General features: G+C 39.6%; 1 protein-coding gene across 3 annotated transcripts in view; it reads left to right on the top strand.

Annotated features, from left to right (window-relative positions):
• Positions 1 to 27590, top strand: part of Chd6 (chromodomain helicase DNA binding protein 6) — a 216954-nt gene that overhangs the window by 159593 nt on the left and 29771 nt on the right. For all 3 annotated transcript variants that reach the window (XM_076851865.1, XM_076851864.1, XM_076851866.1), the window contains exons 18-27: positions 7331 to 7495; positions 8823 to 9002; positions 10000 to 10110; positions 11785 to 11987; positions 12953 to 13152; positions 13828 to 13987; positions 16309 to 16398; positions 18631 to 18734; positions 22025 to 22154; positions 23836 to 23896. In XM_076851865.1, the coding sequence (XP_076707980.1) occupies positions 7331 to 7495; positions 8823 to 9002; positions 10000 to 10110; positions 11785 to 11987; positions 12953 to 13152; positions 13828 to 13987; positions 16309 to 16398; positions 18631 to 18734; positions 22025 to 22154; positions 23836 to 23896 (1404 nt within the window). The remainder of the gene's footprint in view (positions 1 to 7330; positions 7496 to 8822; positions 9003 to 9999; positions 10111 to 11784; positions 11988 to 12952; positions 13153 to 13827; positions 13988 to 16308; positions 16399 to 18630; positions 18735 to 22024; positions 22155 to 23835; positions 23897 to 27590) is intronic.

The following is a 27590-nucleotide window of genomic DNA, read 5'->3' as shown; positions in this document are numbered from 1 at the left end:
GCTGTTTTGTACAAAGTCCCTTAATTTGTATTTTTTTGATGTTTTCTCATGATTAGATATGACCTTATACATTTGGGGCAAAAATATCATAGAAGTGATGGTATGTCCTTCTCAATACATTCCATCAGGGTACATGATGTCAGTCTTATTATCCTAGCACTTGATCACTTGGTGATGGTGGTGTCTTCCAGGTTTCTCTACTGTAGTATAACTACTTTTAGTTAAGTATTTGTGAATATGTATTTTGAGATTCTGTAAATATCCTGTTTCTCGTTATACTTTTCCCCATTAATGTTAGTGCCCAGGGCTGGAGATTTGGCTCAAGCAGTAGCGCGCTCGCCTGGCATGCGTGTGGCCCGGGTTCGATCCTCAGCACCACATACAAACAAAGATGTTGTGTCCGCCAAGAACTAAAAAATAAATATTTAAAAAAAAAAATGTTAGTGCCCATTAGTGGTGTTTGGCCCATGGTCATTTTCTATTTCCATTATCCCTTCTGCATTTATTTTACTGTAAAGACAGTTCTCTTTTGTCTCTGATTTATTTACATCAGTATTATTTGTTTTGTTATTATCTGTTTTGTTTTGTTTTGTTTTGTGATGGGGTCTCACTACGTTGCCCAGACAGGCCATGAACACTTGGTCTCAAGTGATCCTCCTGCCTCAGCCTCCCCAGTAATCAGAACTATAGGCACACAGAACCATACCCAGCTTTCTTTCTTTCTTTCTTTCTTTCTTTCTTTTTTTTTTTTTTTTTTTTTTTTTTTTTTGTACTGGGGATTGAACCCACGGGCACTTTACCATTGAACTGTATTCCCAACCCTTTTTCTTTTTTTCTTTGGAGACAAGGTCTTACCAAGTTGCTTAGGGAGCTGCTCTGGAACTTGGGATCCTCCTGCCTCAGCCTCCTGAGTCTCTAGTACAGCAACTATGCCACTGTGCCCCGCCACCCCCAGCTATTTTATTTTATAAACCATTACTCTGATTACTGATTTTTGTTTTCAAGATGTTTAGATTTAGCTTTTGGTATCCCTTCTTTTGGGCTTCTTTGTCTGTTGGACTTGCTACGATTTTTGAGCACTTTCTTTTCAACACATAAGATATTCAGGTTCATGTTGCATTTTTCCTGACATAGCTTTGGAACTGACCATTTCTTCAAGGATTCATCATTCTTTTTATCTGAGAATGGCATTTAGAAATCAAGATCTGGCTATGAGGTACCTGTACTGGAGTTATTCCTTTTGGATCTTTTGCATAAAAGGAGCTAGGAAGTAGATGTATGCGTACCAACACAAGCACACGTAGTGAACCTCCTCACTCATACTGAAGTTAACCATCCATAGTGAGATTTCTGATTCTCATCATCAGGGTTCACTATAGTCTTCTCCTGTACATTATTTGTAACTTTTCTCTGTCAGAGAGAAGCCTGAATCTCATTATCTTAACACAGTGTATTTATTCTCTTAATCCTAGTGTATCCAGAGAGTACTATTAAGTAGTCTCAGAATTGTTAATATTTTCTGGAAAATAAATTTACCAGAGTATAATGTCAATCAATAGAAGGTTGTTTGGAGGCTGGGGATGTGGCTCAAGCGGTAGTACGCTCGCCTGGCTTGTGTGGGGCACTGGGTTTGATCCTCAGCACCACATAAAAATAAAATAAAAGATGTTGTGTCCATCGAAAACTAAAATATAAGTATTTTTAAAAAGTAGTAGGTTGTTTGGTTGTTAGTACCATAAATAATCGAAACATCATCTTCTTAAGTTGCTTAGTTATTTCTTCCCTACCCCCTTCATTATGGCTAATTAAGACAGGAAAGTCTTTTTTTTTTTTTTTTTTTTTTTGATTCTGGGGATTAAACTCAGGGGCATTTCCCATTGAGCTATGTTCCCAGCCCATTTGTTTATATTTTTATTTTGAGGCAGGGTATTGCTAAGTTGCTGAGGCTGTCCTTGAAGTTGCCATTCTCCTGCCTTAGCCTCATGAGTTAATAGGATTACAGGCATGCACCACCTTGCCTCACTTGGAAAGTAAATTCCTAAAATTCAAAAGCAAGCCAGGTAATATAGCACACACCAGTAATCCCAGAGACTTGGGAGCTAAGGCAGGAGGATTGCTAGTTTAAGATCAGTCTGCACAATTTAGCGAGACCCTGTGTCAGGATAAAAAGGACTACAATATAGCTCAGTGGTGGAGTGCTACTGGGTTCAATCCCCAGTACTGAAAAAAAAATTTTTTAAAGCAAAATGAAACAGTTGAGTCTGTATACCAAGTAGACAGCATGTCTTAGGCAACTTACCATCACTGTGATAAGGTACCTGAGGTAAACAATTTAAAAGTATTAAAGACTTATTTTTACTCATAGTTTCAGAGGTTTGGGTCCATGGTTGCTTCACCCCATTGCTCAGGGCCTGTGGTGAGGCCAAACATAATGACAGAGAATATGGTGAAACAAACCTGCTCAGCTCATGGAGACTAAGGTCCCAATGTACCCTACACAGGCACATCCCCAAAAACCTATTCCTCCAACTGGGCCCCACCTACTAAAAACACCACCATCTGGGGAGCAAGACTCCATCATATAAAACTATGATCCAAAACTGTAACACAGCATAACAAATAAAATAATACTGATGTGTATAAATGAAAGACAAAAGATAACTGTTTTTTCAGTAGAATTCCCATTAATAAATGCAAAAGGAATGATGGAAATAGAAATTACCATTAGCCAAACACCATGATATTTGGAATTATGCCATATATATAATATTTTTGTACATTTTTTATTTTATGTAATTGTTTTGCCATTGGTGCTCTGTTTTTTTTCTTTTGGCAGTATTGGCGATTGAACTCAGGAGCACTTTTCTACTGAGCTACTTTCCCAGCTTTTTTTATTTTTTATATAGAGACAGTTTATTCAGCTGCTCAGGCTGGCCTCAAACTTGCAGCACTCCTGCTTTACCCTTATAAGTTGCTGGGATTTTAGGCATGCTCCACCATGCCCATTGTAACTCTGATATGCTTTTATCCAGATTAATCAGCTGGGTTTGCTTTTTGTCCCAAATTACAGTAGTATTTTAACCCTCTGTGTTAGCTTTTCATTGCCATGACCAAAATACTTGACAAGAACCAAGAACAGCTTGGGGAGGAGGAAAGTTTATCTTGGCTCACAGTTTCAGAGGTTCCGTCCATTGACAATGGACTCCCATTGTTCTGGGCTGGAGGTGAGGCAGAACATCATGGCAGAATGGAGTGCTGATGGAAAGCTGCTCAGTCCATGGCAACCAGGAAGCAGAAATCTAAGAGAGAAGGGGGAATCGGGAATGAGAATCCCCAAAGGCAAGCCCCCAGTGACCCATTTCCTCCAGTTACACCCCACCTACCTACAGTTACTACCCAGTTCTTCCAAATTATTATTCTATCAAATGGATGAATCTACTGATTAGATTACAGGTCATGATTGTTTTACCTCTGAACATTGCTGCATTGTTATAGGAGCTTTTGGGGATACTCATATTCAAACCAGAACATACTCTTTCACTCCTCTGGTTGTGTGTGTCTTCATTGCCCTTTCTCCCTCTGTCTCTGAGCATTTATGTAGTCACGCACCATATTCTCTCCCTAAACTGTTTGAGAGTAAGAGGCATTGAATCTATCTGCTACATAGTGCATGTTTTCAAGGTGCAAGGGCCCTTCTCTTGTATAATCACAGTTCAGTTCTCAGAATCAGGAAATAAGAATACTATTCTCTAATCCATAGTTCATATTCAAATTTATCATTTCATTTTATTTCTTGTATAGCTATCATTCTCCCAGGCCAGGATCACCCATTATTACCTTTAGTTGTCATCCCTTTAGTGTCTTTTTTTAAATTTTAATTAATTTATTTATTCTAACTAGATACATGTGACAGCAGAATGCTTTTTGATTTGCTGTACACAGTTACAGTACAACTTTTCATTTCTCTGGTTGTACCCTTCAGTGTCTTTTAAGCTGGATCAATCCCTTGATCTTTCTTTTTTCTTTCGTGACCTTTAAGTTTTTATAGAGTGATAGTGGGTTATTTTGTCCCTAATTTGGGTTGTCTCTATTTCCTCAAGATTGAATTCAAGTTTGGTACCACCACCAAATTGATACATTCTTCTCAATATATCATATCAGGAAGAACATGAGGTTCATTTGTCTTATGATATTGACTTTGTTTCCTTAGATTTCTCCACTACAAAGTTGCTATTTTTCTCTTTGAAATTTAGAAGTAATTTTAGGGATGTACATTAAGACTATACCTGTTTCTCATTAAAGTTTCATTTACTGGCTTTATCTTCCATTGATTATCTCTGCCTGAATCAGTTATCACTATGATAGTTACAAAGTCACAGTTTTCTGTCATTTGTTAATGCATTCATTATTTGAAATATAAGGAAGTATTTTTTTCCTTTTTCTCCCATTTATTTATGTCAGTGTGAACCCAAGGGTTTTTCTTTATTCAGTGGGTTACAATCCATTACTGTCTTTATTTTGATGTTTATATAGTCCAAGACTCAGCCAGTGGGAATTTTCAGGTGTTATTTTGATAGAGGTTTATCATACTTGAGTACTTCCTTACATTCAGGCACAGTGATGTGTTTGAGGCTTATCTTAAAGTTTTTCTACCCCACTCTTACCTGTAGATTTTCTCCAGTGTACCTTGGCTTTGTACTAGAGTTATGTTATAGAGTTGTTCCTATCTTTAAGAATGATATTTTAAAAATAAGATCTGCGGGCTGGGGGCTAGGGATGTGGCTCAAGCGGTAGCACGCTCGCCTGGCATGCATGTGGCCCGGGGTTCGATCCTCAGCACCACCTACAAACAAAGATGTTGTGTCCGCCAAATACTAAAAATTAAAAATATTAAAATTCTCTCTCTCTCTCACTCTCTCTTTAAAAAAAAAAAAAAGAAAGATCTGTGGGCTGGGGTTGTGGCTCAGCAGTAGAGTGCTCACCTAGCACGTATGAGACCCTGGGTTCGATCCTCAGCACCACATAAGAAAATGAATGAATAAAATAAAGATATTTTAAAAAATAAGATCTGGAAGTTAAATATGTTCATTGCTGTTGGGATGACATTGCTTCTAAACATTCTCAGTCATTAGATATTGCTAGGATACACACATGCACACACGCATATACATAAACAATATAAATGCATATATGCAACATGCATTCATCTGTATATTATGTAAATGTATATGTTTTTACATAAACATATGTCTATATTCATATCTATTTCTGTATTTGTGTGCTTATATGTACATGTGTGTGTATGTACACACGCGCGCGCACACGCACACACACACCCCTTACTGTGAGTTAATACTTGATTCCTCCCATTCATTCTAATGCCATAGAGTTTGTTGTAGTTTTTTGTTGTAGTTGTTGTTGTTGTTGTTATTTACTTTTTTTTGTGATGCTAAGGATCAAACCCAGTATCTCACATATACTAGGCTAGTGTTCTACCTTATTCTACACCCCATCCCTTATTCTAGTTTTCTCTCTTTCCATAATTGCAACTTCTTTCTTCAGCAGTGAAAACCTTTACTACTGTTACCCCAGATTTTTTACTTATTTGCTGAATCCTAGATTACCCAGAGAGTAGTCTCAGGACCACTAACTAACCCTACCATTAATATGTGTGTGTGTGTATGTGTGTGTATGTGTGTATTTTTTTTCTCCCCAAGTGTGTGTTGAAAACATTTTGATTTGACTTTTACAGACTCAGTAGAGTACATAGCCTAAGTGGCTGAGGAGACAAAAACCTTACATTATTTTCAGAAATTATGTTTTTGGTGGGTTGTGATGGTATTGTTTTCCTGATACTGTAATAGATAGGTAGTGGAAAGGGAGAAATGAAATGAGTAATGACACTGGTGTGGTTGAGCTTTTCATTATGATGGAAAAGAAATACCAGTATAAGGGCGATTAATTTTTTTTTTCATATTGTTGTCTTTGCAGTACTAGAGATCATACCCAGGGCCTCACACATGCTAGGCAAAGTTCTATTACTGAGCTGCATCCCCAGCCCTCGATGAAGTTTTTCTGACCAAGAATATCAGTATGACTTCATAATATGTTTCTTACATATGCACAAGGCTATATTCACTGCACACACACACACACACACACACACACACACATACACAAGCACTTCCTTTATTTGCCTACTGAATAGGCCTCAAAACAGTCACCAAACCTGTAGCAGTGTATATTCAGAGATTGTTGTCTCTAAGTACCATTTTTGTCTTCTGGCCTATGGCTTGGCTGTTTCTTAGCCACTTTGCCTGAAGACTGCTAGAGAGAGGAAGAATAAGCTGTTCCAAGACATCTGGTCTGGTCCTGCTATTCATACAAAATTGATAAGGGGAATTGTAACTCCTAATAAAGTAATGGATGTAGGCAGTGATCTTCAATTCAAAAACAGACTAGCAGATAACAAGGACCTCTTGATGGAAATTGAAATCCCATCTGAAATATCTTGCCAAACAGATCTTAGCTTGATCATGTCTCAAGGTATACTTCTCAATTTAGAGGACATAGAGGGGGGCAGAGCAGGAATGCAGTTGGCAAGATGTCAGGCATGGGAAAACATAGGACAGATACCTATTCTTTTCAATAGAAAATTACATTGAAAAGAGTGATTGAAGGCTGAGTGTATCTAAGATAGAAAGACTAGAAATATCAACTGATTAGAAAGTGTGTTTCTTATTTGGTTTCTCATCCAAATAAGCAGGAAGTTGTTTTACAAGAGTCTTTAGAGATATTTATTGAAATATGTAAGAATGAAACACAGTAATGCCAATGACTAGCCTCTTAACAATCTTGGAGGATAGAAATATGGTAGATGAAACAGGATTGACCATAAGAAGTTATTAAACTTTCTTCTATTTTCATTTATATTTGAAGTTTTTTATTTAAAAATTTTAAAATAGAGAATTGGTGCTACCAGCTCTGAGGCATCTCCCAGAGAGCAGGACAGCATCCTTGGAGTGAGGGCCATCTCCACAAGCTGAGAAGGGTGGGACACCAAGGCCTCCCCCACTGCTTTATGCCTGGCACTAGTAGTCAGTAAGCAATACGTGAAGAAATGAGTGACCCCAAGGTGGCGGCTGACATTTGGGTGAATTCAGTTCTGAAACCAAACCCATGACACATAACTGTGAGATAAAGATTGCAGCTAAGATTTTTAAATTGTTTTCAATTGTTTTCACATGGGACATAAGCACTTCCTATTCCTAGGCTACTGCAGTTCTTACACACGTGGTAATGTGATATGTATGACCCTTCTCCTTCCCAGGCTCAGGCCCGATGTCACCGCATAGGCCAGAGCAAAGCTGTCAAGGTGTATCGCCTCATCACTCGGAACTCCTATGAGCGGGAAATGTTTGATAAGGCCAGCCTAAAGCTGGGCCTGGACAAGGCTGTACTTCAGGACATCAACAGAAAGGGCAGCACCAATGGAGTGAGTATGATGGACCTACTCTGGAATGTTAAGGAGCACTGGTCATGCAGCCCTAGCCTCTCTGGGTTTTTCCTCCTGACAGCTGTTTCCAGGTTCATTTTACTATACTGAGCCAGCCCACATATCACTGTTAGGAAATATCCTACAGTAGAGGATAATTTAGAGTCAGGTCTCTGCATTTGCTGAATGTTTAAGGGAAATCTGTAGGAACAATTATGTGGTAGAGTTGCCCAGCATACAATAATGTTTCAGTAAAGAGTTTTTTAGTCATGCCCATTGGAAGCTAGTGGAGCTTAATGTTCTTTACTGTGTAAATATGTATTCATTACCATGTTTTATCTCATACCCCAGACTTTGAACTTCTTGATGATATAATGGGAAGAGTGTTATCTGAGGCCCCTTACAGTGCATGAGTGGCGTATTAAAGATGTTCAATACATGATAATCAGTAAATAATGACTAAATAAATTAACAGCTTGAAATATGGCAGTTAATTTTTTTTTTTTTCCTCCCTTGATGGAGGGGATAAAGATTGCAGCTAAGATTTTTAAATTGTTTTCAAATGCAGGCAAACAAAGCAGAATATCTCCTTAATCACTAGGCTTAGGGCATCAAAGATTGGGAATTAAAGCCTTCTAAATGAGTTGTTTATACTCCAGATGTTCTATATCCTCTTAGCTATACATATGTTGCTAAGTGTAATACTTCAAGTTACCCATCTTGGGAGTCACAGAATTCCCTCTTGTGATTAATATAAAGAGAACCAGATTCTTAATTAGAACCAGGAAAGGGTGTTTTGAACCCCATTTCCTGTTTTCAACAAGAGTTAAGAAGATCACACTTGGCATGGGATCCTTCTTTTTTTTTTTTTTTTTTTTTTTTTTTTAAGAAATGACATCATTTTAAATACTGATGTATTTATTTAACAATGAATAAATCATTATTCTCCAGCTTGTTTGGTACATCTGGAGGTTTTAAAGATACAGGCTCAAACTAAAATATTTTAAAAATATGTCAAGTATATCCTCTTCAGTGGTGCATAGTTTTAATGGCTTGTGACATTTGATAATAACCAACGTCCTGAAGAATATTAGGGCCCTTGGATCGTCCACTGGATTTTATTCCAGAGGTCTGTCTGCTGTCCCCAGAGAAAATCCAAAGTACCTTTATCTGGGTTTTCATTTTCTGAAGTTTGTTGCCCCTGTTCTTTGTTCTTCTGACTGTGCAATTAGTGGAGGAACCATACTCTGAATCACAAAGGCCAGGTGTGAGGCTATTTCTCCTGTGCATTTGCCACTTTGTGAGTAGCCTTTGGTGACCTGTTCAGGTACAACAACTCTCAAAAATGGAGGTGGAGGACTTACTCCGGAAAGGTGCTTATGGAGCTTTAATGGACGAGGAGGATGAAGGCTCCAAATTTTGTGAAGAAGATATAGACCAGATTCTTCAGAGGAGAACCCACACCATCACTATCCAGTCTGAGGGGAAAGGGTCTACTTTTGCCAAGGTATGGGACCTTCTCACCACAGTCGTCATTGGGGGTGGGGGAGAAAGAAAATTGTTTATTCTTCACCCCTCATTAGCAAGTCTTCTCTTTATCCATATACAAACCCTTGAATTTTCTTGACTACACATCTAGTTTGTGTTACTTTCTAAAAATGTAGGTGTATACAGGAAATCTAAATATTGAGGCAGGGACTGTGCACAGAAGGAAGACACTCTGAGCCTTTGAGAGCCAATAATAGACAGGTATACACTAGTCTGCACTTTATTCTCTCTTTACAAGGATTGCTCAGAAACCTTTGGTCATCTTTATTTCCTTGTAGATCACTCAGTCGTTGTCAAAGAGTGGACCACCAATGAACAATCCATTCTGCAAATGTTTTGTTCATTTCATGGGAAAGTGATTTTACTTCAGTTTCCCAGCTTCTAGTCTCAGACCACCTTCCTATGTAATTCAGGTCACTAGGTTTAAAACTTTGCAGATCACTCTCAGTTTGGTTTGGTCTCCTGTTTGATGACTCATGTAGGACTTTTTCTATAGAAAGTTTTGTGTTCAGTAGGGAATGTGGGTAATCTTGCTCATCTCTGTACCTCATACTTTAGCCCAGTGCCTCTTCTAAAGCAGATACATGGTAACTGTTGAACTGAAAGAAGAGTTAAAGCTAGAAAATGCTTAAAGAATTAACCTGTGTATAGGGAATTAGACACCAAGGAGCACATTGCTACTGTCTTCCAGGATTTGTCCTCCTGCTTCCAAGTCTAAGCTTCAAAAAAAATGACCTTCCAGTTTAAAATTGTAGTTTCCTCATACAGTCTTTGAAATAAAAGAAAAAGAAAGAACATCCTTGATATTTTCACATTCATTTTAGAAGCAATATTAGGAGTTGGGTTTGATGTAGATAAGTAATACATTTAAATTTCTGGTGCATTTAAAATAATATAACTTTTATTAGTTCATATTGTATTCAAGCACAGTTTACTGACTCTTGTCTCCTTCACAGGCTAGCTTTGTGGCTTCAGGAAACAGAACAGATATTTCCTTAGATGATCCTAACTTTTGGCAGAAATGGGCTAAAATAGCTGAACTAGACACTGAAGCAAAGAATGAAAAGGTACATTTTTTTTTTTATTCCACTGAATATTTCACTACTATCTTATGACGGTAAATTCCTACACAGCCCAAATCATTATTTACTCTTGAGTCTTGGTTCTTAAATGAGATGCTGTTTGTCACACACTTGAAACATGCCTGGCACAGACAGCACTTGGTAAATATTAACTGTTACATAACTTCACAATGACCTAATGGTACGTACAATCTGCTGAGCGTCTGGGAAATTAGACAAAGACACACAGAACAAGAACTGGCCAAACAGGTCAAATTCAGCCTTGTTCTCATGCCAGCATCCCATCCTTGGCACATGACTGTTTTACCTCTATTTTAATACTTCCTGTGAAGGCAGCTCACCTCTGACAAATAAAAAGAAGAGGAAAAACATCATGACAAAGAAAAGTTTTTGGGCTTTATCTCCATTTTTTTTCAGTGTCTTGAATTTTTCTATATCTAAGCATAGAAAAGAGAATGGGCTTTGGAACGGAACCAGTATGTGCCTTTGGGTAAGGAACTTGCCCTCACCACAGCAAGTGAAAAAAGGAGGTGGTAAAGCCCACACTGTGGGATGCAAGGTCACATTTGTGAACATAACTGGTACAGTGCCTGGCCAACTGTGAGGTCCCCATAAAATATTAGTTTCCCTTCCTCCATCTCTGACCCTGTCACCTTACTTCAGGATGACTATACATTATTTCCACCTGTCTTTTCTCAGATGACTGTTGAACTCCCATGGACTCACAAACCCAGGGAACAATCCCTGCTCATATCTTACTAAACCAATGACTGATACCCAACAATAACTGTTTTTCTGTAGGACCACCAAAAATTACATAATCCAACATGTTTTCTCCAAATAGAAATGTTTTTCCTCTTTTAAGAAGAAAAATTTTATTCCTCTTTAATAACCTGATCAAGTGTTTTCCAGTGTCACAATCCAGAAGCCACTCTGCAGGCAGAGGGGAAGAGTGGGAAAGGCAGAGCTCCTGCCCTACGGGCAGCAGAAAACACAGAGAGTCTTTCAAGGTGGGATGCAAGGGTGCTGGAGCAGGGCTTCGAAACTGGCCTTCTGGGCTACAGGCTTGGAAAGAGGTCCATAAGGAACAAAAAAGATGAAATTAAATGGCTAAGGGAGCCACCAGAATGAGTGAGATTCCTGAGCTAAGGATTTTGTCTTTTGGCAAAGGACAAAGGTCAATAGAAGGCAGATAATGAAGCAACAGGATGTGTTTGTCTTCAGAAAGTTGCTGAGCAGATGGAATTCTCTGAACTGTCTCTAGAGCACAGGCTATACTTTGCATGCTGGGCAGAACAGCTGGGCCTCACCACTCCAGTCTTCGTTGGCAAGAGCAGACTGCCACTATGGCATTGGGAGGCCACACTTGCCCATACCCCTGTTAAAATGATGGCAGAAACAGCAGATGGTAGCTGACAGCACTGGGGGCCCCAGGGAACAAGCCAACTTGAACAAGTCCCAGAGAATCGCCTCTGCTTGGCCTGTGGTCACAGGAATGGCAGGTGTACTGTGAAGAGCCTTTCTTGCTAGAAGATGAGTCAGGATTGGGGGATCGTTCTCATGTGTGCCCTGAGGCAGCAGGATAGCAGGGTATGTTTGAGCATTGTGGTGGGAGCAGAGAAGAGAGCCCATCTCCCCAACAGTCCTCTCCATTTTCAGGAAAGCTTAGTGATTGACCGACCTCGTGTGAGAAAGCAGACAAAACACTACAACTCATTTGAAGAAGATGAGCTCATGGAGTTTTCAGAGTTAGACAGCGACTCAGATGAAAGGCCCACTCGATCCAGGCGCCTCAATGACAAAGCCAGGCGCTACCTCCGAGCTGAATGCTTCCGAGTAGAGAAGAACCTGCTTATCTTCGGGTGGGTATTGGCTCTACTTGCTGGTGGTACTGCTGATGCTTTTTTCCCTTCTATGTTTCAGTCCCTGGGATTTGTCCAGCATTTCTCTCCAGTCCCCTCTTGTTACGAGGCTGATTGGGGTCTACTGGAGCAAGAAGAGTTGAGCTTTCTGCTCAGAGTCCCCCTCAAGTGTTTTCCATTGTCACAGTCAAGAAGCCACTCTGCAGGTGGTGGGGAAGAGAGGGAAAGGAAGAGTTCCTGTCCTGTGGGTAGCAGAAAGCACAGGGAGTCACTGTGTGCTCTGCAGCCACAATGTAGAAGTGCTATGGTTTTCTCAAGCTTGTCACAACAAATCTCTGATACTAATTTTGTGTCTTCTGATTTCCTGCTTTTTTTCCCCCAAGGATATGTAACTTGTTACATTCAAGACATGATTGGTTTAGGGTTCTGATTTTGGTAGAAGTAGAAGGTTCAGTTTCTGTGACCTCACCATTGCTGTTTTTGTGGAAAGTACCAGGGGCACGGACTACTGAGCCATATCCCCAGCCCTATTTTGTATTTTATTTAGAGACAGGGTCTCACTGAGTTATTTAGCGCCTCACTTTTACAGAGGCTGGCTTTGAACTCAGTTCTCCTACCTCACCCTCCCGAGCCATTGGGATTACAGGTGTGTGCTGCAGACAGCTCACTACTGCTTTTGAATACTGCAGCTGGACTCAGTTTCAATTTCAAACTTATTCTCTGCTCCTGATATTGTGATCTAGTGGACATATGAAGCTCTCCTTGTTCAATGCCCATGTCACCTTAGTGACATTTAGTGTGCTTCGGTCATGCAGTCCTCAAAGGCCTTGCAGGACAAAGCCCTCCAAGTGATTAATAGACCCTAAAGAAGAGAAGAACCACTCATGGCTTTTGTTTGTTCTGCTGCATGAAGATGCATGTGTGGCCCTTCCCCCTCCAACACCCTTCTATATTTTCACCATCAGCTGGGGCAGGTGGAAAGACATTCTGACTCACGGGCGATTCAAGTGGCACCTGAACGAGAAGGATATGGAGATGATTTGCCGGGCCCTGCTGGTGTACTGTGTCAAGCATTATAAGGGGGATGAGAAGATCAAAAGTTTCATTTGGGAACTGATCACACCTACCAAAGATGGACAGGCCCAGACCCTCCAGAACCATTCAGGTGAGAGGTGGAAGGGCTGTGCCTGAGAAGCACAAGCTCCTATGCACTTTAATCACCTGGGTGTTCCCTGTTGCTATGTTTTGGGGGACTTCTTGGATACATTTTGGAATGTTACCTGTGGGAAAGGCTGGTGATGCTCTCAGTTCTCCCTTGGGATCATCTAATGTAGCCTGTTATTCTATTTAATAAAGGACAACTGGGACCTCTCACAGTTTCCCACATGCAGTCCTGCCCACTAACCTTAGTCTCCTAGGGTTCCTCCCCTGAGCTGGGGACTCATATTGTATTCTGTGGCTCACCCTTTTGAATTTTGCCCTTCTGTCTCTGTTCTGTCTCGTCTTGCCTTTCCTATGCTGTACTCCTTTCTTGTACTTAACCAAAGTTCTCCTTGAGGTTTCAAGTCAAATATTCCTTTCCCCTGCTAAATTGCAAGGACCCACAGGGCACAGGCTACGTCTACTTTCTTGGTTCTCACAGGGTACTCAGTAAATCTTACTGACCTACTAACCAGGTGCATCACCTCACACTGTGGACTAAGAATTTGGGCCTGTCATCCAGGGCCCACCATGCCTGACCTGGCTGTCTCTTTGCAGCCCCTGCCCATCTCTGACTTAATACCTATGTTGAAGCCCCCTTGGCTCATCCACATGCTCTACACTGTCTTATCTGTTTCAGGGTTGTCTGCCCCAGTCCCCAGAGGGAGGAAAGGGAAGAAGACAAAGAACCAGTTATTGCTCCCAGAACTAAAGAATGCAGACTGGTTGGCTACCTGCAACCCTGAGGTGGTCTTGCATGATGATGGCTATAAGAAACACCTCAAACAGCACTGCAATAAGTGAGTGTGCCCTTCTCATCCCTTAAGGAAGCCTCACCCAGATGGTCCAGGCTCCTGGGACCTCCATGGGAATACCTCTTCATATTCCTGTACTATCTACTTTATTTATGCAAGGTCTGGAAAGACATAATAGGGGATCTGTGGTCTAAGCTGAGTCAGAATTCATTTCATGTTTCAGCTCCCTAACTTCTTTAACCAAATCTCTTCTCTCAAACAAGGCACTATGAATCCTGGAGGATTTTTCTAATCTGACTCAAAACCAATGAGGACATACTCTATCTCTGAGATCAGATTAGCAAGGACAGAACACTGGCCTCACTGGTCAATACTCTCAGCACCCTATGCTGCATTGCTTCCTCTTCTAATTTGATGTTGCTGTCATGGTCTCCAGTTCCTTAATAGGCATGTGTTTGGGATAGTATTCTTTGTATCCTTAGGCTTACAGCTGGGCTGGGGTGCAGACAGCAACAAACAGTGATACAAAATGAAATTCTGTTCTTGTGTAATTTAGTCTTGGGTTATCAGGGCACTAAACCACAAAACTGACATTCTGTTCCAGGTCCTACTAAGAACTAGCTCCCACTGGTGAAGTCTAAAAATCAGTTGTGGTTCTAAATTCTTAGAGAGTTCTTATTCTCTGGGCTTTAGGAGGGGGAAAAGTCTCAAAATTATTTAGTTGACTGGCAGCTGAGTTAAGAATAATATAACAGAGGGGCTGGGGATTTGGCTCAAGCGGTAGTGTGCTCCCCTGACATGCGTGTGGCCCAGGTTCGATCCTCAACACCATATACAAACAAAGATGTTGTGTGCGCTGAAAACTAAAAAAAAAAAAATAAATATTAAAAAAAAAGAATTATATAACAGAGATGTAAGGATTTTTTTTCCTTTTAAAGGTTCTAAGTATGTGTGTCTCCACCCACAACTCAAGTTCACAGTGGTACTTTCCTCCAAGAACTAACAGAAATTATGCCTTTTTTAGAGGACTCAACCCCTCATTATTAACTTTTTTTTTAATAGATTTTTTTAAATTCTGTCAAAAATAAGTTTTCTTCCCACCTCCAGTTTCCCTGTTGCCCTCTCCAGAGGCAACCCTTCTTAACCTGGTTCTTCCACATATACTTTGTGCACATACCAGTTGTATACAGATGTGCAGCCTTGTTTTGTCTTTCTTAAAATGATATGTATTTTACATAACTGCTTGTGATCCCTTTTTTTAAACACCTTTATCTGGCAGTCAGTTCCTGTGTAAGTACTACAGATATACTCGGGCTTTTATTTCCAGCGGCCAATCTTCACTCTTTTTTTTTTTTTTTTAATTATTTATATATATGTATTTTTAGTTGTTAATTGGACCTTTATTTTATTCATTTATTTTTATGCGGTGCTGAGAATCAAACCCAGTGCCTCACACATGCTAGGCAAGTGCTCTACCACTGAGCTACAACCCTAGCTTACAACTTTCACTCTTGACTGGTAGTGAGGAAATTGTCCTAAGTACTCCTCCAGACATCTTTGCTGCTTAGCCTTGAACACAAGCATCTCTTCAATAGTGGCCTCACCTGTATCCACTTTTACTCTCAACCTAGGTCATACATGCACGTTTAGCCTGGGTCCCCACTGTCATCTTCTGTGTCTCTAACTCTTTATGGTTGGTCTCATTTCACAACTAGATTGCTGTAGGCTCTCCAAGAACAATGTTGAATTGTTTACTTTGGTATATACCTCAGAGCACCCAAGCATGATGCAGCCACAGAGTAATTGCCCAGCAAATACTTGTTTAATTGCTTTGTCTGGTGCATCACTGTGGAGCCTGAGTGCTGCCTCTGCAGAATCAAGGTGAATTGAGTACCTGAGGAGAGAAGATATGTTGGTATGAAAAAGAGACACCTGCCCTTTATTCATTTCACTATGTGCAAGTAAAACTGTTGTGCACATTACTCACTCTTCAGTAAGTGGAAAACTGATAACTGACCTCTGGGAAATCAGCTCTGCCCCCTGGGTCATTGTGGCCATGTGGGAGCGGTGAGTACTCTGAAAGATCAGGGGGAGTGCTTCTGTTTCTGGTTTCCCCTGTGGTTCACAGGACATTCCAACAGATGACTGAGGGCATAGTTGCTTTCTTGGGTAAGATGAGGGTGCTCTTAGTAACATCTGCCATTGGCACATAGTATCTTACTGATATATATCTTACTGATATATTAGTTTATATCCACTAACTGCATGGGAATGCCCATATTTCACTGTTAACTTAGAATGTAGGCTATGGTTCACAGACAGTCGTGGTTCTAATGTGTTTGCATTGCTGTTCTTGCCTTTCCTAGGGTCCTTTTGAGAGTACGGATGCTATACTACCTAAAAGCTGAAATACTGGGAGAAGCAGCTGATAAAGCATTCGAGGGAACTTCTGCCAGGTAAAACAAATCAACCTTAGCTCTCAGTGTTAAAGAATCAAGGTAAAGTGCCTATTCATGGACTGGCCTGTACTTCAGGAGGCCCGTGTCCCCATCCTACCTAAGATCAGTTGCCCAGGTGGTAAGCAGGTAGGTAAAGAAGCACAACTTGGTCAGGTTATCTATAGATACAGAAAGGGAGAAAGTAGGCTTTTAGAAACGCAGCTTTTGGTAGGATTTTAGTCCCTGTTTATCCTCCCAAATAGTATTATAAAATTGCCTTTAAAACAGTCATTTCTTGCCAGGCATAGTAGCTCATACCTATAATCCCAGAACTAAGGAGACTAAGACAGGAAGATCACAAGTACAAGGCCAACCTTGGCAACTTAGTGAGACCCTATCTCAAAATAAATAAAAGGGACTGGAGATATCACTCAGTTGTAGAGCATCCCTGGGTTCAATCCCCAGTACCGGGGGCCAGGGGGTGGATAATTTCTCTACCTTAAGTAATTTTTGTCATGGGTGTTACTTAAATAGGCTTGATCTGCCAGGTATAAACTAGAACTTTTACCTAGAATCCCATTTGACCCTAGTACTTTTAGGCATTTGAGTATTTCTCCTTTATTTACTAATCATATTAATAACATTTTGTGGCCTGTTTGATTTTTGCATCTTAGTTTTATAAATTAATATTTTCCAAAAGCTATAGAATCCTGTGGAAGTTTCCCAAGATTTCAGGGAATAAAGCCAGCAAACTCTCAGTTGTCACTTGATAAAACTCTCAGAAAATTGTAATTTATAGGTGGGATCTCCAGATAGCCTCCTTCACCTTCCCCAGAGCAGCAATTTTCCCTATACCTATACACACTGGTCCTTCCCGGAAAAAACACCAGAAGTGCTATTATTTGGACTTTAAGATAACCTGGGGCCCTGATTTCTTTCTCTTTCTTTCCGTTGTGCAATGCCATTGACTTTAAGTCAGAGCACTAAAGGAGAGAGGAGCATAGACAGCTTTACCCAGCAGGCAACTTATAATCAGAACCAGTCCTCACAGTGACTGTTAATACTTGATATGCCTTCTGGGGTCATTGAAGTAATTTCCAGCAGGGATAAGGGGGTTGTGTGTTTTAGTAAAGAAGTTCAAATTAAGTCATATAAATGCAGCAAAATCCAACCTAATGTTACCTGGCAGAAGTAATCTGAATATATTCATCACCTGTCATATGCTTTCTTAGACATGTAAGAAGTAATGGGTGTTGGCTTAGTAGAAGATGGACAGGGTGAGTCTATTGCCCATTCTTTGCTTTCCTTTCCTCTGCTTTCTCATTCTATCCCTTACCCTACCCTGTCCGGGTTTAATGCCTAGGCATGAAACAATTGCCCTAACGCATGAATAGCAGTCATTTCAGAAAGTTCAGCCCATGCACTATGCAGACAGAGCAGTGGGTTTCTGGAAAACTGGAAGCCAGAGTACATTTAACCTCAGGGGGAACTGGACCTGGCAGGGACATTTGGGCTTGTGACACAGTAACAGCCTGATGGAAAAACAGTTTTCAAATGCTGCAGAGAAACCATCCCAGGCAGGGAGGAGCCATTCAGGTAGATGTTTCCCCTCACAAATCCCAAAACCTTCAAAGAGCAAGGGCTTCTCAAATGAATGAAGACAGTGAGCTAAGAGGTGAATGAAAACATGTGCATGCTAAGAACATGGACAGAAGCTCACAGAGGGAATGATGGAACAAGCCTGCTGACTCTCTGCATGTCTGCACCCTGGGGCAACTGAAATTCATTCCTTTTGCCAGGAGCAGTTCAATCTATGATCTGTTTTGACCCAACAGTTAACAGACCATTTTAAATATTCAGTCAAGTATAAATTCAATCGTTTGGAGGAATTTCTGCCTTCAGATGTCCAATATATCTCTGGGTTTTGCTGTGGCTCTCAACGAAAGAGGCACATCAGAATTTTCTTATACATACAGATCGCAGGGCCAACTGACAATGGGTTCTCTAAAGTGGAGCCTGGAATTGAAGCACAAATACTTGGATAGTTCCACTGGAGATTCTGATACCAAGAGTCTGGTTAAGAAACATTGACCCACCGCCTTCTGAATCTTCCTCTTTGTTACTATTCTAGCATCTCGGCATGCAGTTATGAGTGTGACTTAATACCAGGGTTAGGCCAGTGGCTTTTGTATCATTTGTATTATGTGTGTGTGTTAAAGGAAGGCTGAGCCTGTGCCCTTTCTTCCACAGGGAACTGGATGTGCCTCTGCCCGACATTGACTACATGGAGATCCCAGTGGATTGGTGGGATGCTGAGGCTGATAAGTCCCTTCTCATTGGCGTGTTCAAACATGGTGTGTATTTTAGTGAATGTGTTTCCTTCTGCATCACCTCCCCCAGGAAAGATGATTCAGGCGATCTTTTACTAAGCTTCATATTCCTGCAAAATTCCACAGTCCTATTACATATCTCTCTCTCTCTCTCTCTCTTTTTTTTTTTTTTTTTTTTTTATATATTTCTCTTAAAAAGTAGAATCTACCAGGGCATGGTGTCACACATGCCTATAAAGAGATAATATCTCAGATTGTGATCTGAGATAAAGATCACAAGTTCAAGATGAGCCTCAGAACTTAGACCCTGTCTCAAGATAAAAAGTAGAAAGGACTATAGATGTGTCTCAGTGATAAAGCACCCCTGGATTCAGTCCCCACTCTCCCCACAAAAAAAAAAAAAAAAAGAAAGTAGAGCCTTACCCTTTTGAAATCTTGATGAATGTGTGTTGTGTGACAATACTGTGAACATTATGGCACTGAAAAACTTCAGAAAGGTTACTGTGGCTACAAACAACTTATTTGGTGTTTATCTTCCTTCCCCCCTCCCTTTTTTTTGGGGGGGGGGCGGGGGTACTGGTGATTAAACAGCATCTCCAGCACTTTTTCGTTTTGGGACAGGATCTTGCTGAATTGCTTAGGGCCTTGGTTATTTGCTCAGGCGCCTTGAACTTCTTGAACTTGTGATCCTCCTGTCTCAGCCTCCTGAGTTGCTGGGATTATTGGTGTGTGCCACCACTCCCAGCTCTCATTCCCTCTGAATACTCTTGGTACCTTGTGCATAGTAGACAGCAAATGATTCTTGAGTGAAGAAATAAATAAATGAGGTTTTATCATTTCATATATATGCAAAATTCTAAGGTCATCAAACAAAATTTACATGCCTTTAGTATCTTTTGCCCTATTAATTTAAAAATCTAAGCATAGATGATGGCATGGAAATTTTTTTTTTAATATTAACCAAAAGATTAAAGAAGAGTGAGAGAGGTTTCTGGACAGCTTAAAGAAACTAGAATTAGTAACTCTGTCTTCACTCTGGCAGCGTTTTAAGAACCTGCTCTTCAGTTCAGCCAACTGTTAAAGATAGTTCACTTTTCAGAGATCATGTGTCAGGAAACCTCCTCTGCCTCACCTCCATGCCTTGGTTAATTGTGTGCTACAGTGTTGCATCCATTTTCTTTAATAAGAGATACACAGCTGTTCATGGACTGGGATTTGGGAGATCTTTACTTTAGGTCCATCCCCAGACAGCCAGCTCCAGCCATGCTTAAATGAGGATAAAACCGTGGTTCCATCTGTAAGCCAACCCCAGGAGAACTGGCCAAGTCTTTTTGTCAAGACTTTACCCTGCGGCAAGAAGGTCCTGTGGCAAGCCTAGGCAGAATGATGCTCCTTACAGCTCTCCATTGCATTAAGTGACTATTGCACCCTCTTGGGCAGCCTGGATTTATGAAAAGTTCCTCAAGATAAAAATTGAGTATTTCTGTTCACATTCTGAGATAGGAGCTTATATACTAAGTAAAAAGAGGCAACAGCCACCACCCCCTCAAAGGCCTGTCATTTTGTTGCTTTTCTTTGTTTGGCCTTAATAGTTCCTACTAATCTCTCTTTCAGGACTATCATTAAGGCTTTCTAGGGAACCTCCAGCTTCATAGTTAATTAAGAAATAGAGAAATGCAGACTCTGTCTCTAAACTTCAGACTCACATGTAACAAGAGAAAGTCTACAAAGTTGGAACTTACCCAGAGGGCACAAGAAGTATCCCAACCTACTTTTTGCCATGTCAAGCACAAGTGTATGAAGGCAGGACACTTACTGACAGCTAACCTTCCTCGATGATAAGGACAGCAGAGAATAGCCTTCACTATCTTACTATCAGATGAATCACCCCTCTTTTCATGAAAAGAGGCAGGTGGAGGCAGTGACAGAAACTTCTTAAGGCAGGAAGAGTATTGGGGAAATTTTTATTTTGATGTGAGCTGAGGCCAAACACACACCATGATGTTTGGAACAGAAGAAATCTGAGCAAAACTGACTCATCCAGTCAGGTATTTTTTGAGTATATGCAGTGTTTTGGCCCTGTGCTGGATACTAGACATATATAATAAGCAAAATAGAGATTCTATTTCTATGGAGCTCACAGTCTCAGGAGAGACATTTATAGTAATCAAATAATTACCCTAGGGAATAAGTGAATAAAGAAGAGCACTGTAATTTCATATGCCATGTGCCTCATTGGGCAGTACCTGTCATGGAAATGTCAGGAAAATCAGTTTGGATTAAAAGATGAAGTACCTGCAGCTCCTTGGAGATAAAGTACCAGGTGCTGCCTGCAGATATGTAGGATACAACTGCATCAACAGTAATATGAAAACAAAACCAAGATAAAAATGGAATACTCAAACAAAGTAAAATCAGATCTGTTCTTAACAACCAGGCTGATTATTGTTTATATTCAGCTCTTCCATTACATGCAGTATGCATAATATAGAACTAGAGATTGACTTTATTTGTAAGGAGAATCATCACAAGGATTTTGATGATCTTGAAGTGTTTCCTCCAAGATAGTTTAGTATGACATTAGATTTGAGTGTTTTACGTGGCCAAATTCTATCTCATTATAAGATTACATTAGATTCAATTAAAAAAAAAAACACATTCTCATGCTTGTATTTTATAGAATTGGAAAAAAAATGTTTTTTCATTATTTCACATCCCTTTTGAGGTCTTTCTTCTGGGTCAAAGTGTTCCATCTGTTGACTTTGGGAATTTGGTGAGAAGTGATTCCAAAGCCTTGGCCAGTGTGAATTAGAGTTCCATACTGAGTTTTTGAATACTGAGGTAATAGGTTTACTTTAACCCAATAAGCAATCATAGTAATCCTCTTTATAATTCAGCCCTTGTGTCCCCCATTTTGTTCAGCTTACCTTTCTAACACATGGAATAAAATTGGACTGTAAGAACAGAAAGCCCATTTAGGACATAACAAGGTATCCAGAGCTGAGGGATATGAAGAAGAGGTTGCAAAGCCAACTTGTCTGATTCTTTCTGCTGTTTGAAAGCAGCAGACAGGTGAGAATTGTATCTGGATCCTGCATCTGTGAGGCCTGCTCGGGGGTGTCTGCTTTGGCTCCAGAATCTTTCCCTATTAGGAAGTCTCAAAGGAGCCAATTAATCCTAAAGCAGTATTTTTTGTCTGAGTTTGTTTTGTTTTGTTTTTTCACTTAATAAGGAAAACAAAGTGACTGTCTAGGGCCCATGGCAGATTTGATGTGTTCCAACATGACTTCTGACATTTCTCATTACTTAAATAGGTTATGAGAGATACAATGCCATGAGAGCAGACCCAGCACTCTGTTTCCTGGAGAAAGTCGGGATGCCAGATGAGAAGTCCCTTTCTGCAGAACAGGGTGTTACGGATGGTAACTCAGACATTCCTGAAAGGTGAGAAGGCATGTAGGTTGACCGTGGTGTGATATGTCATACCTCCAACCTATAACCCCTTCCGTGTACATCCAGCATGCTTATCTTTTCCTCAGTGTCCAGCATCTCCCTTAAACCTTGCTGCAATGCCACTTTCTTCCTAAATCACTACTTTGGATCGATCCTACTATGCCTCAGACCTGTTCTTTAACTTCCAAATACTGTGTAACCAGTTACCAATTCCTCTCCTTCATGGGTTCCTCAAGCTGCCCACCATCCTGTACAACTTGTTAACCAGGTTCACTTCTTTTCTGGTCAGAGGATTCTCAAGGAAGAATTCAGACTTCTCATACCTGACAAAAAACTAAGAGGCACAGCAAGTAAAGGTTTCCTGACCTTAAAATTCCAGTGTGGCCCATGAGTAAGGTAGATTTAGGACTCACTGCTTGGTGGTTGTGCATTTTAGCCTATCCTTGGGTTTGGTGCAAAAATGTACTTTGGCTGACTTTCATCTACTGTAGGCATAACATCAACAGCCATAAGTTCTTAGGAAAAGTAACATAATAGCTAAAATCAGCAGTTCTCCAAAATATACATATTTTTAGGAAATGTAGCCTATCTCTTAGCGTGTGTTTGGTAGACCTTTGGCCCCAACTTCTCCCCCATACTACTTGGCATTGCCAAGGACTATGGTCAGGCCTGACCTTGAGAGAATTACATTGTCCAGAGCCCCTAACTATCTTTGAGAAAGAATAGAGTTAACATGAATTTTCTACCTATTCTTTAACCCCTGGGAAACCACATTAGCTGTCATGCTATTCTTTGCTCCCGAGGCATTTTCTGTTGACAAATAATAAAGATACATTCTGGGAGATGTTAACAAAGCCCAAATGACTAGTGATCTTTATGTTAGTTTCACCAGTTGAGGGAAAACACCACCTGGGACAGGTACCTGAATGTGGCATAAAGCTTACATTTTTGTGGGCTATTCTTTCTATAGTTAAGCATTGAAAGTAGGAGATTGTCCTGCCTTTAGTACCTGAGCACCAAAGATAAGCATATTTGGGACAGGAATATTTCGAAATCAATTTTGAAAAGAATGATGAAAAACAGACATCAAAAATAGTTAACGTTCACGAGAGAGAAGACATTAGGCAGCGAATATAGCCATATGCACCTGATGGCAGAGAGCAAAATGCTCTTCCTTCTCAGTGGTAGAGAAGAGCTCGCCAGAAAGGTATCCTTTGCCAGATGTAAGTTATTCTGTGGGCAGATTCAGTCCACTATGATCTGGGGCTGGTGCATCAGGCCTCAGTCTTTTAGCACAGCTTTGTCTAGAACCTCTTCTTTTATCAGAGCTACATATGCAGATAGCTCTTGATGGGAAGTAATTACCTTTATTCTGATAGTATTGAACAGCCAGCTTCTGAACTTGCCTGAGTAGATCGAGAGGCCAGAGCCTCATGCCATAGTCTCAGCTGAATGGAAGTCCTTCCCTGTAGAAGGGATGACACCATTTAATGATAGTTTCATTTTTTCCTAGTGTCTCTTTAATAAGGTAAACTAAGATTTTGAGTGCCTGTGAAGGAAGGGATCTACTAATATTCCCTTTAGTTAGTCAGTGATTGGAGTAGGGAGTTTTTTTTTAAGCATCCTAGTGGCAAAATAATTCCTATATGGTATGTGATTGCTTTTATTTTAGAGGCAGCACGGATAAAGAAGACAATGCTGAGGACAAATTAGATGGCCTCCAGAAACAAACGGTGAGTCAGATGTGCTCTTTCATATCCAAAGAGAACCCTTGCTTAGGGACTCAGTGGCATTGCTGCTGCTGCACTGTATTTCCCCCATGATTTTATCATGGAAACCTCAAACATTCAGATTGCATTGCATTTTTATTCTAATTTAACATATTTTTTTAATTTTTTTTTATTTTCAGGTAGCTGTAGCTTTAGATGTAGTTGTAAAATATAATGTAAAAAGATCCTGTATTTCCTTAATCTAGTCCTCCCCTCAGTCCCTCCCCCACCACATAGTAACATCTTACAAATTATAGTATGATATCACATCCAGAATATTAACATGGATAGGGTCCAGGAATATGGTCCGGGTCCATATTAACATGGATAGGGTACAGGAAATTTCATGACCACAAAGATTATCATCTTGCTATATTAAAACCACATCTACTTCTTTGTCACTTTTACCTCTTTTTAGTCCCTAACAATCAAACTATTTCTCCATTTCTATAATTTTGTCATTTTAAGAATGTTCTGTAAATGGTATCATACAGATGTAACCTTTGGAGATTGGCTTTTTTCACTCAGCATAATTCCCTGAAGATTCACCCACGATGTTAGCCATACAGTCATTTCTTTATTTTTGAGTAGCATTCCATGGTGTGGATGAAGGATAGTTTGTTTTATCACTCATCCATTTAAGGACATTTTAGTGATTTCTCCTCTTTGACTATTAAGAATAAGACCTCTAAAAACATTTCCATATAGATTTTGTGTGGACCTTCAATTTCATTTCTCAGTGATAAATGCCCCAAGAGTAAAATTGGAACATTTTATTTTATTTTTTTTTTAAGAAACTGCCTGTTTTTTGAGAGTCTATACCATTTTATATTCCCACTAACAATGGATAATGATTTGCTTACTCCACATTCTCTGTCCTCAGCTTTTGGTGTTGTGACTATTTTTAACTTGAGCCATTCTGATTGGTATTATTGTGGGTTTAATTTGTATTACCCTATGGCTAATGATGTTGACCATTGTTTTATGTGCTTAATTGTTATCTTGATGTCCTCTTCAGTAAAGTGTTTCTTCATATCCTTTGCCCATATTCTAATTTTGTTGTTTGTGGGTTTTAAGTTAATATTTTATTTAGTTCTTTGTAGCTTACAGATACTAGTCTTTTTTCAGGTAGATGACTTACAGATATTTTCCTTTGGTTACCACTTTAGCCTATTCATGTTGTCTTTCACCAATTTTATGAAGGCAGCTTATCAGTTTGGTTCTTGTGGATCAAAAACTCCTGCCTCCTTGTACATCTAAAGATTTTCTTCGTTTTTTTTTTTTTCTAAAAGTTTTAAAGTTGTGCACTTTAGTCTATGATCTGTTTAAAGTTAATTTTCACATAAGTGAAGAATATTAGCTCAAGGTTCGTTGTTTTCCTTTCATTAACATTTTGTAGTTTTCAACATGCAAATCCAGTACATGTTTTAGATTACATCCAAGTATTTCATTTTCTGAGGAACAAGTGTAAATACCATTGTGTTTTTAACTATAGTGTCCACATGTCACTATACTGAAACGCAATTGATATTGTATGTTTATTTTGCATCCTGCAACTTTGCTGGACTTGCTTATCAGTTCTAGGAACTTTTTTCCTTAGATTTCATGGGATTTTCCTTGTCAACACCATGTCATTTGAAAATAGGGACAGTTTTTCTTCCTTTCTGATCTTTATATTACTTTTTCTTGCTTTGCTACACTGGCTAAAATTTGTAATCGTGTGTTGGGTTAGAGTGTTGGAATAGACATCTTTTCCTCCTTCCTGATATTGAAAAGAAGGCATTTGTCTTACATTGTTAAGTATAATATTAGCTATAGAGGGTTTTTTTTTGTTTGTTTAGATCTCTTTATCTTTCTATTGTGCACACTGAGTACTTTGTATTATTCTAAAAATTTACTGATTATAGGGCTGGAGATGTGGCTCAATGGTAGAGCACTTGCCTTGCAAGTGTGAGGCACTGGGTTCAAGCCTCAGCACCACATAAAAAATAAATTAATAAACAAAAATATTATGTGTCCATCTACAACTTAAAAATTTTTTTTTTAATTACTGATTATTTTTTTATTCCCTTGCATTCTTCTGTTGAGCCTTTTTTTTTTTTTAATGTACGTATGAGTCTTTTTTCTTCCATTTATTGTATTTTTCAAATCTAAAATTTCCCTTTGGTTTTGATTTTTGTTTCTTTGCACTTGCTTAGCTTAGCAAGAAGTATGTTCAGAATTATTTATTGATGGTTTTTAAATTCTTCATTCGGATAATTAAAGAATCTATTATCTCTGTGTTGGAATCTATTGACTCTCATTTTTTCCTCCAATTTGAGATCTTTCTGATATTGATGTGATCTTCTTCATTGAAACCTGGATATTTGGGGGTATTATTTTGTGAACTCTAGAACTTATTTGAACCTTGTAATTTTTTTTTTAATATTAATTTTTTAGCTGTAGTTGGACACAATACCTTGATTTTATTTATTATTTTTATGTGGTGCTGAGGACTGAACCCAGGGCCTTGCCATGCTAGGCAGGCGCTCTACCTGAGCTGCAACCCCAGCCCCTGAACCATATATTTTAATGGGCTTCTTTGACAACTCTCTGGCACAGGAACAAGGTTTGGAGGGCCACTTTGTTTCTGTGATGTGAGGGTAGGCCTTCAGATTCCAGGTTCATTCCCTTTAACACCTGTTAAACAGGAATTAAATTTGAGTCCCCACATTAGTCTTTGCTGGTACCATGGAAGGGCACAGGGCTCATTATTACCTATCAGGGGCAGAGGTCCTGGCTCTCTACTTAGCTTTCTTTTCCTAGCACCACCCCTACAGGGGAATTGGGAGCCCTGTTGGCACCTAGAGAAGGTAGACATCTAGATTCCCCATTCGGCCTTTGCTGGCTAAGTGGGGTGAGCCAGTTTTTTCTGTTATTGGGCTGGAGTAATGCAGTTTTTGTCCTTTTTTTTTTTTTTTTTTTAAATGTCCCTAACCTCCTCTTTTCCTGATCCTTTGCTAGAGGAAACAGGCTTTTGTTGGAGCCTCTGGCATTTCCACATAGCTAGTCTACCTCCAAATCTGAGATAGATGAGGAAAAAAAGGAAAAAAAACCCAGAGAACTCATCCATGTTGTTCCCTGGGTCCGGAGGTTCCTGGTTTGCCTTACCTTCTTTTCTTCACCTTTCAGAGTTTTCTTTTATTTGTTGTTGTTAGTTAAAAATTGAGTTTCTTTATAGAGCACATTGAGAAATTAACAGTGATTAAGCAATCTGCATGTTATAAAACCAAGAAAACAGAAGCTGGGTTGTGGCTCAGTGGTAGAGTGCTCACCTAGCACAGGTGAGAAACTGGGTTCAATCCTCGGCACCACATAAAAATAAATAAATAAAAATAAAGTCATAGTGTCCACCTACAACAACAACAAAAAAAATTTTAAATCAAGAAAAAAAAGTCTTTGAATTGTTTTACAATTAACAGTATTATGGAGAAGTATATCTTTTTCTGGGTTTTGGTAGATATGATTTTTTTAAAAAGGCTGTTTACCATCCCATTAACTTGTTTCTAAATTTAAATATTTCAAACCCACCCAGCATGTACAGCTATTATCAACTATCTGTTTCATAGGCTAACGTAGAGTTTCTGTTGCAAGAGATTCATTTCTTTCCCACTAGCAC

This window comes from Callospermophilus lateralis, chromosome 3 (genome assembly GCF_048772815.1).
Source record: "Callospermophilus lateralis isolate mCalLat2 chromosome 3, mCalLat2.hap1, whole genome shotgun sequence".
NCBI classification, from domain to species: Eukaryota; Metazoa; Chordata; class Mammalia; order Rodentia; family Sciuridae; genus Callospermophilus; species Callospermophilus lateralis.
Note: the sequence above shows the minus strand (reverse complement) of the source record. Positions and strands in the feature narration are given on the sequence as shown.